At 40.6% G+C, this 20,782-nt stretch overlaps 1 protein-coding gene across 1 annotated transcript in view; it reads left to right on the top strand.

The window, feature by feature from the left end:
* arhgap46b (Rho GTPase activating protein 46b) overlaps window positions 1-20,782 on the top strand; it is a 66,374-nt gene that overhangs the window by 21,589 nt on the left and 24,003 nt on the right. Inside the window, exon 2 of the mRNA XM_066702461.1 lies at window positions 5,492-5,932. Coding sequence (XP_066558558.1) covers window positions 5,492-5,932 — 441 coding nt within the window. The remainder of the gene's footprint in view (window positions 1-5,491; window positions 5,933-20,782) is intronic.

Raw genomic sequence — 20,782 nt, 5'->3', positions numbered from 1 at the left:
CTAGTCTTGACATGTTTACCATTTTCATGAGCTGTGCTTCCTGATCTCTGACACATTAATTCTTGGCATGAACAACAATGAAAAGGTTGAAAACAATGCTGCAAGGATAGAAATATATTTGGGATGCTCCACCCTCCCGAGAAAACAAACGGTCACCATTTCTTTGTCTTTTTTTTTTTTTTTTTTTTTTTTTTTTAAACGTATCTATTCTGTGATTTTATTTAACAAAAGAAACATTTCAATATTGAAAAATGCTGGAAGTGTGAATATATTCTACTGTGGTGCTTATTGTGGCAGCTGTGATTGGCTTTCGCTAATGGAACTGATTCTGAGCAGAGACTTAATTAATTGGGATGCACACACAAAAAAGCATGCTCAGGTTATAAATGCTAATTATTATATTAGTGTGTAATGGGCAACATTTCACTGTTGCTTTTTTTTCTGTGGTGGTTAGTTAAATTTGTTTTGTTGGGACCATCTGGCATGGTTTCAAGGCAAAACGCACGTCAGTACCGTACACCTGCGAAGCCTGTTACTGTAGTACCCAGGTGTACCTTGTGTGTCATCTGATGACATCACCTGGAAAGTAGGGAGCTGTGGTGTATTTGCAGTTGCCATGAAGTAATACAATAGTACAAAGTCCTCTAAACTGGAATTGTATGTAGTTGTGGGGTTTTATTGTTGATGACTGTATCCACAGAAATCTCGGTGGGGCCCTGTTATTATGACTAACAAGAGGACAACAGTCAAGTCCTCTCACATAGCCAGTCAAAACACAGAGACTTTGCAGCAGACTGTACGTCAGGTGCAGCCGTTCAATGGGAATGAGTCTGTAGAAAACCTTTTAATAATGTTTGCCTTTTTTGAGCTAAAAAGGAAGTGGCGCGATGCTGAGACCCAGTATTGACACACACCCAAATGAACAGATAGACGCTATTTGTTATTGTAAATAGTCTACCAACCTTTTTTTTTTCTGGAAGTGCTTTATTTTTCAAAGTTTACAGTTTTGTCAGTCGACACACATTGTGTTTGCTGTGACTCACTGTCACAGGATTTTAAATGTGAGATTTGGAGTGGATTCCTCTTATTGTGTCAGTTCTAGAGGACTAGGCCTAAATGTTTCAGTGGAAAGGTGCTTTGATTTTGCTGTTGTTTCTGCTCTTGGAACTGGTAGAAAATTTTATCCTAGATTTGATGTGAGTTTATTGCTTAATTTAATGTTTTGTGTTTGAGTTGAGAGTACCTGTGACTGTACTTCTGCTTAGGTTGGTGGATTGATTTTTAAAACACTCTTGACAGCAGCCAGTGGTGTGATGTTCCTGGACTGCTGAGTTTATTGCTCTCTGTGCCCTCCTGGATATTGGTTTTGCTATGACATAGGCGACCTCTCAGGGTTTGAATCAGAACTATTATCATCCCACAGTACTCACATTTTTGCCTCGGTCCCTGTTCAGAGACACCTGCTCATAGCAGTTTTCAATTTCAATGTTGTAAAATCCTACAATAATGAAAAAAAAAAGCAGCACATATAATGTTCATGTTTAACTGTTTAACAATTCTAACTAACAATTCTGGTTACAATAATTTATTTATGAATATTCCAAAAGTAATACTCTGAGCACAGGTGTGTGTGTTGGATTCATACATGCACACAGAAGCATTGTGTTTATTTTAGGCCTCAGCTGGCCTGGCTGTGTGAAGGGGGTCTGTGGCTTACTTTCACCCTGGACTGAAGAGTTCAGTCGCTGGACAGAATTGGTTCAGGCTTCAAATAGGGCTGGCAGGCAGATGTTAAGGGCTAGAATAGCAGTCATCCCTCCTTTGTGTGACTGCCACTGCACCAACACACATGTAGATTGTGTGTGTAGTAAACGCAGGGCACTGTATTCTTGAAGCCCTGAATATCCTGCCTGGAGGAATCCGAGCTGAAAAACTGTTCACTGGAACTAATCTAGACACTGTCTGGCAAGAGGAACAGTAGTTGTAATAAGTCATTCCCCCACCTTATACACACCCAGCATGTCTTCTCACCAGCTGGTATCTTCCTACGCGGTATTGTTTTATAGAGGCAAAGGTGGGGTTTAAACGTTTAGATTTGAACGTTTTATAATGAATATACTTCTTTTGACAGGGGAACAGGTTCAGACGGGGAATCGTATGACTGATGCATCTCGGAGCTCAGATCACAAAGTCATGATGTTAGGCAGACACAGGTTGTTGGTGTCCTCATTTGATTCCCAGAAACAAAATCCAGAATGGTAATTAATTAAAACTGAGGTCAAATTAATACATTTGAATACACTTTTTTTTATATACAGTGAGGGAAATAAGTATTTGATCCCCTATCAATCAGCAAGATTTCTGGCTCCCAGGTGTCTTTTATACAGGTAACGAGCTGAGATTAGGAGCACTCTCTTAAAGGGAGTGCTCCTAATCTCAGCTCGTTACCTGTATAAAAGACACCTGTCCACAGAAGCAATCAATCAGATTCCAAACTCTCCACCATGGCCAAGACCAAAGAGCTGTCCAAGGATGTCAGGGACAAGATTGTAGACCTACACAAGGCTGGAATGGGCTACAAGACCATCGCCAAGCAGCTTGGTGAGAAGGTGACAACAGTTGGTGCGATTATTCGCAAATGGAAGAAACACAAAATAACTGTCAGTCTCCCTCGGTCTGGGGCTCCATGCAAGATCTCACCTCGTGGAGTTTCAATGATCATGAGAACGGTGAGGAATCAGCCCAGAACTACACGGGAGGATCTTGTTAATGATCTCAAGGCAGCTGGGACCATAGTCACCAAGAAAACAATTGGTAACACACTATGCCGTGAAGGAGTGAAATCCTGCAGCGCCCGCAAGGTCCCCCTGCTCAAGAAAGCACATGTACAGGCCCATCTGAAGTTTGCCAATGAACATCTGAATGATTCAGAGGAGAACTGGGTGAAAGTGTTGCGGTCAGATGAGACCAAAATCAAGCTCTTTGGCATCAACTCAACTCGCCGTGTTTGGAGGAGGAGGAATGACCCCAAGAACACCATCCCCACCGTCAAACATGGAGGTGGAAACATTATGCTTTTGGGGTGTTTTTCTGCTAAGGGGACAGGACAACTGCACCGCATCAAAGGGACGATGGACGGGGCCATGTACCGTCAAATCTTGGGTGAGAAGCTCCTTCCCTCAGCCAGGGCATTGAAAATGGGTCATGGATGGGTATTCCAGCATGACAATGACCCAAAACACACAGCCAAGGCAACAAAGGAGTGGCTCAAGAAGAAGCACAATCCCATAGAAAATCTGTGGAGGGAGCTGAAGGTTCGAGTTGCCAAACGTCAGCCTCGAAACCTTAATGACTTGGAGAGGATCTGCAAAGAGGAGTGGGACAAAATCCCTCCTGAGATGTGTGTAAACCTGGTGGCCAACTACAAGAAACGTCTGACCTCTGTGATTGCCAACAAGGGTTTTGCCACCAAGTACTAAGTTGAAGGGGTCAAATACTTATTTCCCTCATTAACATGCAAATCAATTTATATCTTTTTTGAAATGCGTTTTTCTGGATTTTGTTGTTATTCTGTCTCTCACTGTTAAAATACACCTACCATTAAAATTATAGACTGATCATTTCTTTGTCAGTGGGAAAATGTACAAAATCAGCAGGGGATCAAATACTTTTTTCTCCCACTGTATATTTGAGGTTTGTTTTAGTTTATTTCACTTATGTCTTTAAATCATTCTGGGTGACTTGTGCATTTGCTTGGAGATCTTTCTTACTTTATTGCAGCCTGGTGCTTATTTTTACAGTTTAACTTGGATTTCCAGGGTCACCACTCTATTCAGGTTCTGCATTAGTCAATAAGACTTTGACCTGGCCTTTTTAGAGCCTACAGCTGTATTTCCAAACAAGTGTTTGCAAGTAAGACTAATTTCTTCTTTGTGCAGTTTTGTGCATGGAGGAGAAAGGGACAGATTTACAGTATTTGCTGTATTTCACTGTTGTGAAAAGATTTTTGTGTAATCTTATTTTATTGAGACCAGAAAAAAATAATAATCTTGGACCAGTTTGTGTAACTTGTAGAGGCGAATCAAAACAACTGGAGCTGGGCTCACATGGGTTGAATTTCTGTTTTTTGGTAGATGATACAGCGTTTGTTGCCGGCAAGTACCCCTGAAAATGTTACTGCCCTTTCATTACAAATATTTCTTTGACATGTACATATGAGTCAAGATTATGTTTGACATGAGGACATAAATACTAGCCTCATATTTATGGAAAGCACTCGGATAATACACTTAATACATTTTTTCAATATGTCTATCAGAGCTAAAACACACTGAGGAGGGCCCAAAGGCAGGGACTTTACACGCCAATATAAACAACAGATAGCAGTATTTTACAGTTTATATTGTAGAAGGATTTTGTTAAGATCATAAGATTTGTTCTGGGATCTTAAAAAACAATCTTGTCCACTATCTTGGCACATTTGAGTCATCATTCTTTACTGAGCCCTTTGTAAGTTGAAATAATTAAGGGCTTTGTTGATGCAAAGCTTGTGAAAGAAGGCAATTGAAAACCCGTAAATATTAATATTTTGTAGTAAAGTCTTAACTTGCTTAAAAGTGGGCTGTAGGTCAGCATATAAAAGGTTCATGCAGGGTTACAAATGGCTAGTTTAATGCTTATTTCAGCATTTTTTTTTTCCATTCCTTGATAAATCTGAGCTGCTGTGTAGAAGCTCTGATGACAAGTGCTCGTGACTGGGTTGTGCGAGTGACTGGACTCACCATTATTGAGAAACTCCTTGTCAGTCTTCGCCATTTGGAGTATCAGGCACTTAATCTGTCACTGTTTGTTGGTTTTCCCTTTTCCCTCGAAGGGCACATTGCTCTGCAGTCTTTATCCGTTGATTAAAATCCTGAGGGCTGATAACCCAACTGGGCCACCTTGATGGCTAGTGTGTCAGTATATGTCCCTACTCTATTGTTATGTTCTTGTCAAATTATATGTATTCCTTAATACGTGTGTGGGATTCACCCTGTATTAAGTGAAAGGGGTTTTCTCAGTGGACCTTTGCATAATCTCTGTTTTAATCCTATCCTATCTCAGTCTCTCTCTGTTCATTTCAGTTTCTGTTAAGATCCAATAGTGACAGATTTTCTTTGTTTGGCTGTTTGTCTATTGCTTTCGATTTTATGTAAGTAATTCATTTACAATTGCCTTCATTTCTAATAGTTTAAGACCTGTTCAGTCATGCCAGTTATGTGAAAGATTCAGCGGGCATCCCAAAAACTAGCATCATATCAAGAGGGAGATCTTCCAGTAATTCAGAGTCCTGCGGAGGGGGCTGCTACCAGCTGTGGCGTGTGTTGGCTTTGTAGTTCTTCTAGGGTAGTTAAGCCTGTACAGTTTATACTTTGTGAATTAACGTGGTCTAAACTTGTTGTTATCAGCCGTGTCTTTTCTCACTGTGTCCTTCCCTCTCTTGTATCCGTAGCTCTGATTGGGTAGAGATCCTGGAGCCGCGTTCCAGGGAGCGGATGTACGTCAACCTGCTGACGGGGGAGTGCGGCTGGGAGGCCCCCACTGACGTCACGGTGCGCCAGTGCGATGGCAGCCAGTGGTGGGAGCTCTTTGACAGCAACAACAACCGCTTCTACTACTATAACTCAGCCACACGGCAGACCGTGTGGCACCGGCCCCAGAACTGCGACATCGTGCCCCTGGCCCAGCTGCAGGCCATGAAGCGCAACTCCGAGTCCGAGCTCCGGGCACACGGCAAGATGAGGGCGGGCGGGACCGGGGGCAGCGAGGGCCGGCGCACCCCTCTGTACGGGCCCTACATGGTGCCCCCTCCTCAGGACATGGACAGCATCGGGAGGGAGATGCCCCCTAAGAGCCGAGGGGACAGCCTGGATGGCAGGAAGGACCCAGCCAGGTAATAATCAAGTTTCAGTACAGTTATCGCACAGATGTGTTTTGTTTAAGTCATGTTATCGAAGGTCACATGCTAGTTTGATTATTTTTTCAGTGAGACATATATATGGTAAATGTTCTCTCTTCTGTTCTGGCTCCGTAAAGTAAACATTGAGAGAGCGCCAGAGAGCACACAGTGGGGACAGAAACAAGACTCCAGTGTAACAGCACTCCCAGGCTGGAATGAGATTTTAGCTGTTGTTTTTTGTCACAACGTACGGATAAAATCTGCAGCTCAGGAATGTATCAAACTCCTGCCCTACCACCATCATTGACAGCATATGAATTGTCCGCAGTGTGGAGCTGGACTGTAGGCCTAATTTATGAACGGTGGCTGTTTAACTTGTAAGTGAAAGTAGGAATTGCAAGTGCAGCCTACAGCTGTTTTGGCCAGAGAGCATAAATACTCCCAAAGCATGTGGGCTGGAATCATCTCCTCCAGCCTTCACTGAAACGGAGGAACAAATATGTGCAGATTTGCTCCAATGAATTCAGATAGCTTTTCCTTTTTTTTTTATTTATATACTAAAATAAGTAAATGCCTTTTCATATGAGTATAAAATTAATACCATAACAGGTATTTAGTATGCATTACGATTAATCTTTAGACCAATTTAAAATTTCTGAAGGATGGCACAAAAACGGCTTTCTTTCAGGACATGATGCAGGATCTCTTTTTATCGAACACTGCTGTCACTCAGGCAAACAGCCACCCTAAGGGATCCTGATGGAAAAGATTACAAACCATCCTGATAACTCCACTGTGTTCCCCACACAGCCAACAGACACCACAGCAAAGTCATTTAATACCCAAGTTTTGTGAGAGTGCCTTATAAAATGCACCGATGTGACTGTCAAAATATGCATGAGAATTTCCTTTCTCAAACAGACTGAAATGACTAATTGTGATTTATTAGATATTTGCTTCAAACCCTAAGCACCTGTTCTGATTTTCATACCTGCTAGGGTTAATGCCCCCTCTCAGACAAAATGCCAGACATACCATTTTTGTCTTGGCTGTCTGCCACATTTCTTTATCCATATTTTGCCTTGAAATGTTCGAAGTTTTCAAACTCATTTTAACCACTGTGTACTTTCCCTTTTTATGATCTTTTATTAAAAAAAAATGAATGGCTGACATCAAACTAGTGTGGTGCTTTACAACCACCGTAAAAAATAATAAGACTTGAATTACAGGTCAAAGTCTTTATTTTTATTTTCCCAGACAAAATAGTTTCTCACCGATGCCAGATAATGAGTCACTCCACAACTTTCTGTTCACTTAACTCATGTCAGACAGATGGTTAATAAGTCAACCCAACTCTTCCCACCTTCCGCTGCCCAAAAAGCAAAAACATCAACTCCCTAGTGGGGATCAAGCCATCGGTTTTAGTTAGTCCAACATACAGTGTTACCACTTGTATTATTTCAGTATTAATGGAGATGTTTTGACTTGAGACTTCCCAATTTGGGATTCATCAGCAGATTGGCCCATTGGGGAAGATCACTCTTTCATTCGATGACTGTAATGTCCGGCCCAAAACCATTTACTCTCTCAATTATAATGCACTCTTGGCCTTAATGTAACACTTCACCTTCTGTCAGTTCAGCTGAAAAGGCTGTAAGCCAGTGAGACAGCTGGTACTGCGCTTGTTGATATGCTTGTAGAATCTGTCCAAAATAATGAACACCTGTGAAGGTTTCTGATAATTGAATGTCATTCTTTTTGCTGAATGCCCCAAATAGAGGCACTTAAATGGGCCTACATTTTTCAAACATGGTCTGTAGTCCCACTTCCCCCGACACAGAAACATGTTCCCCAGCAAAGCACAGCATCAGATTACTCACCGCTGGAATAACAAGGGGGCGCAGTGTCTCTGTCGGGCCTGTTTCACTCCAACCCCTGCTTTTCTCATTAGCTCTCTGGCACAAGTAGAAAGGACATGTGTTTTCTTGGTCAGACATATTGAGGACAACTTCTTCCAAAGTCTTTACGCCAGGGATACTGAGCCATTGAAAAGATATGGGCCTATCATTTGATTAACAGTCTAAATGAAGTGCTTCACTATTCAGTTTCTGAGCTCTTTAAAATGCTGACTACTACCAGTATGTCTGCATTCCTATTACCTCTAAAGGCAGATGATAAAAGATCAGAACTCTGCATTGTTGCCTTCAATTCCAAGTAAGACATAGTGTTGTCCCCACAGTGGGTGGGTGGCACCTGTTTTTCACAAAACATTTTTTTTCTGGGAAAGACATTACATATTTATTGAGGTTTTCGTTTGCTTCCTGGTTCATAGCCGAATGAATGAAAGAAACCTGACTGACGCCTTTAACACGTTTTAGGTGGAACTACCCTTGTTGGAGGTGAACAAAGGGAGAAACGCAAAAGAACAACAACAACAACAATTAAAAATCCCCTAGTTAAATAGACGTTATTAGCACATCACCTGTGTATCTAAGAAAATGAAGTTGTATGACTCCTGTATTGTTTAATCGGTTACAGTGTTCCGTCAATAGTGTCACCTTTTCTGACCAGTGTCTCTTCTGACCAGGTTTGTGGTGGTGTATTAATACAAATGGAAAAACTGGATTGAAAGACAAGCTTCCCATGCTTTGACATTTGAGGTGTAGGGAGTGTGTTATGTACAATTACAGGTCATGGTATCCTACAGTGTGTCTGCAAACCCTGGAGAGAAAGATGAACTTGGGCTCTCACGAGTGCAGCCTGGGAGTGAGGTCACAGGATTGTTGGTCCAGCTGCTGCTGGCTTCAGTAGAAAGGATTGGGCCTTGTAAGTCAGAGAAGGCGCTCGATAGTGTCATGTGGTCATACAGAACCATACATTTTAAGGTAATTTGTTTTCCTTTTCCTCAGGGATTTATCATCCATCTCTTTTCTGAGCTCACATCCTCATTCTGTGCTCGTTAAGGTTTTCCCAGTTGACCTTTCACTTGCCAACTGTAACTTAACAACAACAATCATAAGTATAATTAATTATTTTGTTGGACTGTTCCTTTTTTCCCTTTCTCTGCTGACAGCTTTTATTTAGTACCTCCAGTCACTGTAAATAGAGTGCAAGTCCTGTTTGCTTACAGTGAAATCAGTATATTGTGCTTTAAACCATTTAAGGGTTTTCTTTTTTGTCAAGTAGTTTAAGATGTGCACATGAAAGGCATAATTATATAAAAAGCTTTTTGTTGTTATTTATTTTAATTCTATTTCACACAAACTGTGCATGGGAGGGACTCCAGCCTTGTTTATGACTTCAGTGCCAAATGGCAGACACGCCAGCTTTAACAGATTGAAAGTGACTCTCTGTTGTTTTGGTTTAAAGTAATGTAATCAGCCCTAAATGGTAACATACTTTCTCTTGTTAAAATTCTCCGGGCTGTCCAGTTCAGAATACCAGACTATTGGCGTGTTTGAGACCCGAGCTGTGACTGATAGCCTTTGTGAGGCTATCACGTTCCTCCTGTGAAGTTATCCGAGCCACACGGGGCCCCACTTTCTCTCTGGACAGTCCCTTAATTAGTTCTTCCAGAAAACTAATTAGGATCATAATGCTATTAGAGCTGTGTCAGGAATTGTGCAGCCAGGACGCATAATGCAGCTCAGCTTTAGTAGTTCTGTCTAAAGCGCTCGACTGCAGGTCATAATTCCAATCTGGCTACAATAGGGGATCTCTGTTTTTCTCATTTGTAACCTGTTTCCAGCTCGAGAACTGAAATCTGCTGGGTTGGCAGTTCTTGCTACGCCATGGAGTCGATGGGTAGCTCTTAATTAAGATAAAAAAAGAGAAGTACAATTTTCAGCCTGAGCATAAAGATCCACAAATCAGTCCCCAGAGTTTGTTTACGGAGCCCAACTTTTAATTACTTTACCATGTTGTCTAGCGGCACCAGTAATTTGCGTTATTTTTAGATGCGCAGGTCTGCGTGTGTGTAACTCGCTGACCGTTGATAGACTAGTAAGGAATGACAATGACAAAATTAAGCAAAGATTGTAGATATTTGTGAATCGTGCTTGTTTGTGGCCTTATGTCCTGTCCTGATGTCCGCTTCACATGTGGCCTTTTGTTTATAATGACATATGGGTCATTGAAGCAGCTTATTTGTAAAGGCCTTGCCTTTTGTTTGTATGTTTAGTTAAACTGGTAATTTTAGTTGTTAAAATTGAGTGAATATTTGGCTTGGCACATTTTTATTATTATTAACTCCACTGAATAAGCAGGATATTAAAATTCTGATTGGGAAGTAACATTTGCGTGTAGTGAAGAGGATGATTTGATTCAGGATTTTATTTACTAAATGCTGACAAACCACTCAGGATTTTAAAGTTTATTTTTTAACAAAGGAGGATTATGCAGTTAATATTTCAGTTCAGTTCTTTCTGGTCTTTAGGCATTCATAGTTCTAAATTAAAAGCAGATTAGTTTCTTACCATACACTCCAATTTAACCTTGCAAAGATTTTTCTTTCGGGTGTTGTGGTTGGCAAGTCTACAAAACCAGATTGAAGAATATGCGTACATGACCTATTTATGGTAAAGCAGATTTATGAAAAATGAGACTCTCACTTTGCATGTGTAATGCGTTATTTTAGGTACATGAGTTGACAGTTAGAAATGAATGGTTTGTAATTTTATCTTGGATCATTTCAGCTTACATGGTGTTGTTTGCATTCATTAAACATCCTTTAAGGAAGAATTTACAGATTATCACTACCCTGGAATGTATGTTGAAGATTTGTAAAACAACTGTTTGAATGAAATATTTTAAACAAACTAATTGGTTTTTGTTGGTTTACATTTGTTTGATTTAAATATCAGTCTTCATTTACACAAAAGGAGAGAAATGGAAGAACTGTGGACACATTGTGCAGCTCCGTGAAGCAGTTTAAAGATTTCTTTCACAAAGAGGATTTGGTTTTTATAGTGGTAATCTGAGGATTGCATTCTTGCATTCACTCTTTCCATATGAGCAGACTTTTCATATCAGATTGTAATGTAAACAGTTTTTAGTTCCTTCTAGGGGAATAAAATGCTTTTCTTTGTTCTCGGTTTTTCTCGGTATAAAAGCATTAGTAGTTTAAGGTTACATTTGTCATTTAAAATAAGTGTTTTATATAACACATACACATTGCTAATTGTAACATTGTAAATCTTCAGTTGCTCAACCTGTAGCCCTGTTGTGTGACTTTTAAGATGGTAGTAATACATCATATGCTGCCATAAAAGATGATAAAATCCTCCCACATTGGGTGTCAAAATATGTATATTTAATGAGAAAATTAGATTTTAAAATTAGGATTCCTGCTACCGTGCTTAACCTTGCCAACCATTGGGACCCATCTGTCATTATCTGTTTCTTGTCGTAACCAAAACGCCAGATTGCACCACCACCATCTGATATGAGCCATAGAGAAGCTTGCCATCTCAACAAGCAGCCCTACCAACCCAGGAGCCCCTGAGCACATGAGACTTGTTTTCCCTGAAAGTTGGAGGTGTGTTTGGTGGAATGACAGCAGGCCCTGGCCTGTCAGTTAGTAACACACCCCTACCCCTGCCAGGTTTTCTTGCTTTGGGCATTTTCGGAAGAAGGGGTGGTGGTCAGGGTTGGGCTATGAGATTCATATTCCACAGAACAAGGCGTGCCCATGTCCAAGTTTGAAGAAAAGAGAGCATTGACTGACTTAGCAAGTCTGTGCATTAGATATGGTTTTATTAACATTGGAAGGGAGGGTAGGTGAGTGGTGTGGATCATAATGCAGTTAGGAGCATGCATCTCCCCTATAAATGTATAATATATAAACTGTAAGGACATTTATACTATACACAAAGAGAAACATATAAAATGGTCATCAATATTTTTTGCTCATTGGATTAATTCAGTTTTCTTCTTTAAGAGGCCCATAGACCATGACATGTGACTAATCCTCGCTACAGCATTTGTTGTTCTTCAGTGGCTTATCGAAAGCCTCATCTCGGATTCATCTCTGTCCTTCCCATTTTGTCGGCAGCACCAGCAACAAGGTGACGCTTCTCTGAGCCACTGCAAGGTTAATGCCAGTGGGTTTTGGGCTGTAAGGGTTATATAGACCATAAACACAGACTGACACTGGAATCCTTCTTTGGATGGCAGTGTGGCATTCATGCTTCAGTTGTTTAATTACAGTGTAAACTGTGTAACGTACCGTCATCTTTTTTTCCGTCCTCTGTGGGTCCATGCTGTACAGTCGGCCTGCGGGCGAAGCGGGTGTTTAGCCTGCGGCTCGTGAGCCAAGAAGCAGAAACCTAATATCAGAGATAGTATTGTAGTCCCAGGCCTGCAATAATGAGAAGGGTGGAGGTTATTTATAGAGGAACATTCCTGGTTGGTTTTCCGAGCTGCAGATCCACTTTATCTTGTGCCAAGTCACTGACAGGATAAAAGCTCCTGTACATCAACAGGGACATTTATTATAAATGAACCTTCCTGCATGTTAATCACACTGTGCCAAGCTGAGCTACAGCAACATCTCCACTCTTGTCTCTGCCTTTAGGATCTGGATTTTTAAAATCGGCTAAAAAAGCACAACCTTTTTTTAAAGTTCACAATCACAAGGACTACGTTCTACAAGCGGTACTTTTTTTTTTGTATCACACACTGATGCAGGAAGAGATAAATTTGTTATCAACATCAGAAATGACTACAATAACAACAACGGGGAAACAAAATAACTTTCTTGCGGGCTGGTTCTTGCAAGCAGCTTTGTATTCTTTGGGGATGCAGAGATGGGAGCGATTAGGGATTTTAGCGATGAACTATGGGGGAGAAAAGTCAGACTTCCTGGCAGAGCTCTCCACCCAGGGATTGGTAGTCCGTTGTTGCTGGACATTGGGTCTTCCCAATGGTATATGTGGTGTCTCTCACTACAAATTCTCTGAAAACGTGGCCTCATGAATGCTTTCCATTTCTCCCCAAATCCCTACTGTACATCATTGTTGAAGGGCAGGAGCACTAACTCCAAGTCCCCAACTGTACCAGACACTGTTTCAGGACAAAAAAGGCATTAAGAATGGCTTTTGAATAGATTATATCAGTAACTCCTCCCTCTTTATGAACTCTATGTTTATCTATACAATACATTTTTCAGTTCACAATATTTTTCAAGTGGCCTGCTTCCCACCTGCCATCCTTGTCAAGTCCTTGCAAAGTTAAAAGACTGTGACTCTCTAGTTATGTCAATCTAGTCCTCCTTTTCTACTGAATTAACTTCAGTGATTCATGACACGTGCACAATACGAATGTAATGTTTTTAAAATCTCTCGGGAGCCTCCATTACTAGTCCCCAGTAATTTCTGTCAAGCTGTAATACGAAGTGCTTTTATTTTTTTTGTCCATCATCAAAGCCGTTAAAACTGCTACACTCATTCAGTGCTGTGTCCCTTAAATTAAAAATCTGAGTCCCACAGCAGCTGTTACTGTTCATTGAAATCTGCCAGATTCTAATGCACTATTACTGCTTTTGTTTTTCATTTGATCTTTTAACTATAAAAATTGCGATTTGACATTAATTACTTTATCATGGACCTCCCACAGTTCTCACCGGATGCTCCAAGAAAATTCCAGGACATTGAGGGTTAAAGAGATTTTTTTACAAAGCACTTTTTGTAATAAGAACATGTTTGTTTTTTACAGTGGAGTTAGAAATAAAATTCCCCAGTTCCCTATTCCCCAGTTTAAAATCTGAAAGGTACTTCCCAGTCTAATACACTAACTCATAGTCTGTATGTTTGTATTCACAGGGTTATTTCTTAAAAAAAAAGATATTTGCTTTGCATAACAAAGGGCAGGTCTATATTTAGCAATCCCCAGGGCATCCCTTTAAGAAAGAAGGTATTAATAAAGACAGTAAAGTCTGTAGTTAAGGCTCAGATGCCATTAAAGTATGTACAAATTGAAACTCCCTTACTGATAACTTAATTTTGTTCTCAAATTGAATTACTGAATTGCCAAAGATTTTTTTAAGCTGAATTTGCAAGTTGTCATCATTAAACTATGCACTCCAATTTAAAATAAATAAAGGAAAATGGTTACACAGACAGATAGATGGACATCAAGGTTTTGAAATACACTGTTCCTTTTGTAAATGTAATTGTACTTCATAATAAATGTGTTGGGAAGACATTTTATTGGAAAATAATTATAAGAGCTGAATATGCGATGCGTCACCAGCCCACGACTTTTGATTTATTTATTTATGGCCCTTCAAGTTTAGATTACAATCATTAAAACTATCTTGACTTCTGGTTCCGCTTGGGGCTGTGGATTTGGAGATGGATGCATTGTAAAGATGGGCTCCTTAGTCAAGAGTGTGACTGGGGGGTCAGTTAAAAGTAGAGTCATGTGCTGTGTGGCTTGATGTAAACTTTCTGCCATCCACCCCAAGGCACTGTGGGTACTAAATCTCGGAGAGGGAGACTGCACCTGGATTCATCGCAGAATCATTACGAATGTACTGCTTTCCCGGGACAAATGATCCTTCGTGATCCCCCCTCAGTGTCTGCTCTGTCTTTGTGCCCTTGTGCTCTTTGCAGGGGCTCAGGGGTCTATAAAGAGCTTTGCTTCAGAGTGCCAGACACCTGTCTTGGAGGCTGAATCTGACCTTCCTGCTATTCCCTCCCTAATCCGGAGCTTGTGACCACGGCCACCTAAAGAATGCAGGTCTGCCCAGCTCAAGTGGTAAAGACACTCTTCGGTTGTGTGAGTTTATTCTGCTTCTAGTCCAACAAAAACACCACAAACCTGGTTGTAAACTCTGATGTCCACCAGCTTGTGGGTACTCCCCCCACCCCCTTATGTCATTAAAACCACATCTGAAAGAGTGGTCACCTGCTTGTGTTCGTATTAACAATGCAGCTGCTGAAAAAGGTAGTCCAGCTATAAGACTTATTCTTGCCAACTTTCCTTTTCCTTTTCTGATTTTTTTTGGGGGGGGGGGGGGGGTGGCCTTGGCGCTCTTCAGATGCACGTAAATAGTGTGGCAGCTTATAGACTTGTGGTTACACGGCATAAACAGATCCCAAATGTCAAGATGGTCATTATACAAAATGAGTTTACGAGACGAGTGGCGGATTCATACATAGTACAGTCTGACTTGGACTGTTTCAGTTTGTGAGTGTGTGTGTGAGTGTGTGCGTGAGAGAGTGAGAATATAAAACAAATGTGCTTCATAGTGTTTGTCTTTTAATATCCTGACTCTAGTAATCTAACTGCCTGAAGTATTCAAGGACACGGGGTCAGTACTATGGGCTGTGGATGCAGTACTTTGGGGGATTGCTGTGGGATATGAGCACGGGAGTGTGTGAGTCTCACCTCTTGTTCGCTTTAAGCTTAGCATTCCATAATGCTGGTAAATTGTACATTTTGTCCTTGGCTTTTTACAGGCAAATAGGATTAAATCGAGTGTACCCCCCCACCACAGACACACACACACACACCAAGCACAGAGCAGCCATCTCCCTTAGCATGTGACCAGGGTCTGTCAGGTTCTCTCTTAGGTTGCCTCTCTCGTTTTCTCGGTCGGTTCCTCCAGTTTGTTTGAACAGGACCAAATGACATGGCGCTATATGTGTGTACTGCACATAGTGATGCCACAAAGGGAAAGCTATTGAAGTGCCTGTTCTCGGATTGCAGTGGTGATTGTAAACAAATACCTACCAGTGTGCTATGCAAATGTGGCCATTGATTTTAATATGGCTGTTGCTTGTGAAATTTGCAGAAATGCAAAGCGTACTTGTCAAGCCGGGTGTCGGAGTAGGAGTCCTGTGATATATTGCAGCATGAGTCACTGCTCTCAGAGTCCTGAAATGACGATATCCTGACTGTAACACAGACACACAGCGTGAGGTCAGGGCTTCGTGCAAGGAAATACAATGACACAGTGTGTGTGTCACATCTTTTCCCTTTTTATTCCTTCCTTTATTCTAAACAAATTGATTGTGATTTCTTTGTAACGGAAAGCAAAAAAAGGGTAGTAAATCATATTTCAAAATGGATAGCTGGCTGGGAGTAATAATGTCAACTTGAACTCCTGACCGACTCCCCACCCTTTCTCCTCTTATGTCAATGCCAAAGGCTTCGCAGGGCAAAATTATGTACTTGATTTTAATTTTTTAAGTGCATTATAATTGATAACTCCCAGTTCTAGCTTTGCATTCAGAACCTTGCACATTTATAGATTTTAAAATTAGTTCCCCTTCTAATCTAGTCTTTTCATTTGGTCAGCATTTTTTTTCAAAGGTTTCCCATTTTCTTTGATATCATCTGGGATGAAAGGGTTAACGGAGCAGGGCAGGATAATGGGCCGTTGACAGCATGCGGAGTGGGATGATGGTATGTGTGGATGAGAGTGGATGTGCTGGTGGGGAGTTGCATTGTGCCTGCTGGTGTGGAAATGAACAAACAGGATGGTCTGCCAAAGGAGGGTGTTTAAAGCCCCACTTTGTAATGGCAGAAAACGGATCATCACAAACCTGTCGAACAGCAAGCGCATTCACAACACAGAGCTTTAGATAAGTGTGCATCACAATTGAACTCGACCGACAGGAGCTTTCTATCTTTCTATCTTTCTATGGCGGCAGTTTGTTTTCACCAAAACCTTTTTTTATTTTATTTTTTTTACTTTGCTGTAACGTTTACCCAAAAGACTGTCTGAACACAGAGACGCCACTCGACATCCTGCTTGGCCAGCAGATTCATGTCCAGAGCAGAATCTTCTTTTGTGTTTCCCGTGCTGTTGTTTTTATGACGCATCAGTAAAATTACTTTAAAACCTGAAGGTGTTTTTTTTTTTTTTTTTCTGGTTAGTTCTGTTAAAACTGATATTTAACCATCATTTCTTGAAGTCGTAATTGTTTTATCAAAGCAGATAAAGGATTTTATTAAAGCAATAATTAAATAATTAAATATGAGTCGAGGCAGTTTTGATTTATAAAGTGGCTGGAGCTTCACCTAATGCATGCAAGACATTGTTTCTCTGCAGCTCTGAACACAGCCTTTTTGTGAGTCTTAATGGATAGAATAAATCTCCCCAAAAAACTCTTCTTATCTGAAGAGTAGTTTGTGAACCCTAGAGATGGCTTGCAAAGGCCATAGAGGACTGTGATCTTTGCTCCAGTTCGACTGAAGAGATTATGATTCTTGCCCACAGGCTTCACACACAGAGAGAGAGGGCAGAGATGCCCATAAAACATAGACTTGTCTTGTTTTCACACTTCAAGGGTCGAGTAATCTCCTGCTGTTGCTCTTAATAACAAGTCTCCTTTATCTGTTGTGTTTTTTTATTTTTCTCTTGTTTTTTCTTTTCTTTTCATGAGATCTGTTTACTGGCCTGTGGACTAGCTGTTGAATTGCATTTAAGCCAGCACAAATTAGTTGAGTAACACTTAATTTAAGAACGTCAGACAAAGCCATAACCCAGATACCCTCTCTGCCCTCAGTGTGTTGTAGGCCAAGTCTTGTACATGCCGTGGTGGACAATCTGGCATATGAAGGAATGTCCAGCACTGTAGTGAGTTATTAGTCTTTGTATTTCTGAGAAATTACAACATCTGCTGGTAGTACCACGTGCATTGAGCAGCAATTGGAAATCTCATATATATATATTTCCTACCTTAATTAGACACCAGAGGGCAAGAATTAGATGCAAATGCATGGACGTGACCTGATGAAACCCGTCTGGAAAGTGTTTTGCTTTTGTTCAGCGTGTATAATTCTAAAATGTAGCATTTGGTATCATGAAAATCTGGCCTGTTTGTTCTGCACCTTTCAAAGTCTTTGACTGGGAAGCTGTGTTGTGTTTGGGGAATACATCATAAACTGCTGTTCTATTGCCGTAGACCTGAAGGAGTTCCAAACTAAATCATTTAGCCATTATAAATGACATGAACACATTTTCAAGAAGAAAAACAAGAAAAAGAGAAAGCCAGTCCAACTATATTTTGGAGGCAGTTCCATTGCTAAACTCCCTGGTTAAGAATTGGCAGTTAAACGTTTCAGCGACATTGCAGAACTGTATACATTGTTTTTAAATGGTTTAACTGGTGTACTGCATAGAGACCAGTCTGAACTGGAGTGTCCAGGTGTATCACTAGGTTTATATCATGTGTGCTTTTAACACTAGTCTAAACCTGCTAGCTATATGTTACTGAACATGTTCTAATTGAGTAAGTCTAGCCAATGTGCTTCAAATCATTACCGCATTCAAGTTGTCTGGATGATTTCACATTAGATAGGCTGACGTGTCGACCACAAGAGACTATAGTTTTGGATTTACAAATACAAAGAAAAGAAAAGAGAAATCAAGAATAATCACTTCAAAAGTACTAAACATATTGGATTTTTCCTTTGATCCAAAGTATTAAAATAAACTGTGTGTTTTAACATCTGTCTCTTATTTTGTTTTTATGGGTTTATTCAGTCTTGTATTCTCTGTGTGCAGAGAAGAAGTAATCCTTTATTTACAGCAGTCTTTTATATAACCTCTCCTGTCAGGGGAGAAGGCTGCCATTTAAACATTTAATGAAGATGTTTGTTAACCCTGTTGCCTGTAGTTGCCAGCTGTTCTTGTTATGCAATGATCCCAAAGGAAAGACACTGAAGGAAGTAAATAAATCAGGTTGGTGGTTCAGGACGTTGTGATTTTCTCTTTCTCTCAAAATGGCTAATATTTCAGCTTTACAGGAACAAAAGTAGTCCGTTAACAGAGTATAACCTGCTAAAGCCTGACTATGACATACAATTTCCTGATTTAAATTTAATTGATGATGTACTTCAGGAAGGATATACTCACGACTGCTGCCGAGTTCGTACCATCGCTTGATTGTGACAATATTAGTTCCTTTCATCTTTGCAAAGCACAAAAAACAAAAAGAAAGGTCTTCAGGCAGAAAATGTTTGACTTTAATATTGCCTTTCGCTCCGTAGGTATACCAGTGCAATTTAGGAATGCATTACCACAACAAGAGTGATTCCATGTTGTGTTGTATTGTGTACATATGTCATTATTTTTTAAGCTGAAAGAGGGCAGAGTAAAACTGTATAAAGCAACTGTGAGCGCTTGCTTGAGCCGGGGACGCAACCTGGACTGCAAAAAGAGCAGCACAGAGGAAACACAAATTAGAAGTAGCCAGATTTTCCCCCTTCCTAATTCCTAAAATAGGGTGGAGTTACAAGTTACATGCAAGGAAAGAAATGGTTGAGAGCAATTGAGCAGTTTCAAAGAAGCGAGGCCTGTTTGTGAAGTAGGGGAAATGACCGAGCTCTGAAGCTCCCAGAGGACTTTCCTGTGTTACTGGGAAAACCCCACCATGCACGCCAACGGCAAGCAGAAGTGGCTTCCGTGGCATCGGTATCGATCTTCATAGCTGTCCGACGCGGTGAAGTGGCAACCAGACTGATCCACTCTTACACCTCGAAGAGAGCCTGGCAGTCTCTGATTCCCGTGTGGGTGAGCCCTTGTCTTTCAGTCTGCGATATTAGGTTTGGGATTATGGAGTAACCAGGAACAGTCCCTCCTCTTTTATTTATGTATGTATGTATGTATGTATGTATGTATGTATGTATTTGCTGTCTTATTTGTTAGTTTTCTAAGAGTTGGACTTTAGGATTCTCTCTTATATTCAGTATTTTCTAATTAGGAGGAAACCTAATGTACTGTACGCAAACCAAAAGGCCTGTCATTTTATATATGTTCAACAGATGCCACTATAACTGCATCACCATATATGTATGTTTGCAATTTACACATAAATAGGGAGGTAGAGATCAGTGGACTCATTTATTTATTTTCATTTGTAACATAAACTCACTATTACTTGAAAGGATTTATTTTTTTATTTTTTTACTTACACTTATGTGAACACATTGTTTGGTATTTCCTGTTTGCACTCTGGAAAACGGCCTTTGAACTGTATAACAAGGCACTCCCCTAGTGCCCCATCTCTGTGTGCTACAGCCATTACAGTGCTCTGTGGGGGAAAAAAAAGGAAAGTTTTTGTTTTTAAAACAAGTTGAAATAATATATTTTTAAATTTTGGCTGCTGTAATACAATATTAATCCAGTTTCTTTTCTTTCTGAATTGTCTGCCTGTTTTCCTCACAATACTTGAATGAAATTCTTATTTGGTGGCGTTTCTGACAGATTGCCCATTCAAATCACAAATATAACCAGACAAATTTAGCGGTTATTACTACAGTATTACAGTATTGCATTTCTTGAAAGAAAAATCGAGCCACCAACACGGTCTACTAAATTAGAAGCTAAGCAAATGTTTCGGCTCTGTGTAAGTCTACAATTGTAATTAGATTTCCTTGTCAAGAACAACTCTGCATATGATCCTGGATGCTGTGGTTTTAAATCCAACAGTGGGTAGAAGCACACAAGGGAAAACTAAACTCTGTGAAACTTGTTAGCGATGTTCTGTGAACTGTTTTCCACTTAAGATGCACAGCATAAACAAGTGCTTTGTTGTTTTACTTTTTTCTCTTGGTTAGGGCTGTAATTTTCGGAGTGATGGGCAATGCAGGCGGTGGGCTCTGCATGTTTGCCAGTATGTCAGTTGTTTGTGGGCCAGGGTCTGTATTTGCTTAGCAGATTCAAAAGATTGTTGACATTTGGAACCGTGTGGCCGGAGCCTCAATGGGTGGGTCAGATGACAAGAAAGGGCTAGAGAGCGAGAGAGAGAGGGGGAGAGAGGAAGTACACTATGGGTCACTGTTGTATACGGGCCTCAAGGGCATTGTCGCTGTATTGTTTCACATACTCGA

This window comes from Amia ocellicauda, chromosome 4 (assembly GCF_036373705.1).
Source record: "Amia ocellicauda isolate fAmiCal2 chromosome 4, fAmiCal2.hap1, whole genome shotgun sequence".
NCBI classification, from domain to species: domain Eukaryota; kingdom Metazoa; phylum Chordata; class Actinopteri; order Amiiformes; family Amiidae; genus Amia; species Amia ocellicauda.
This window is presented reverse-complemented; position numbering and strand designations above follow the sequence as displayed.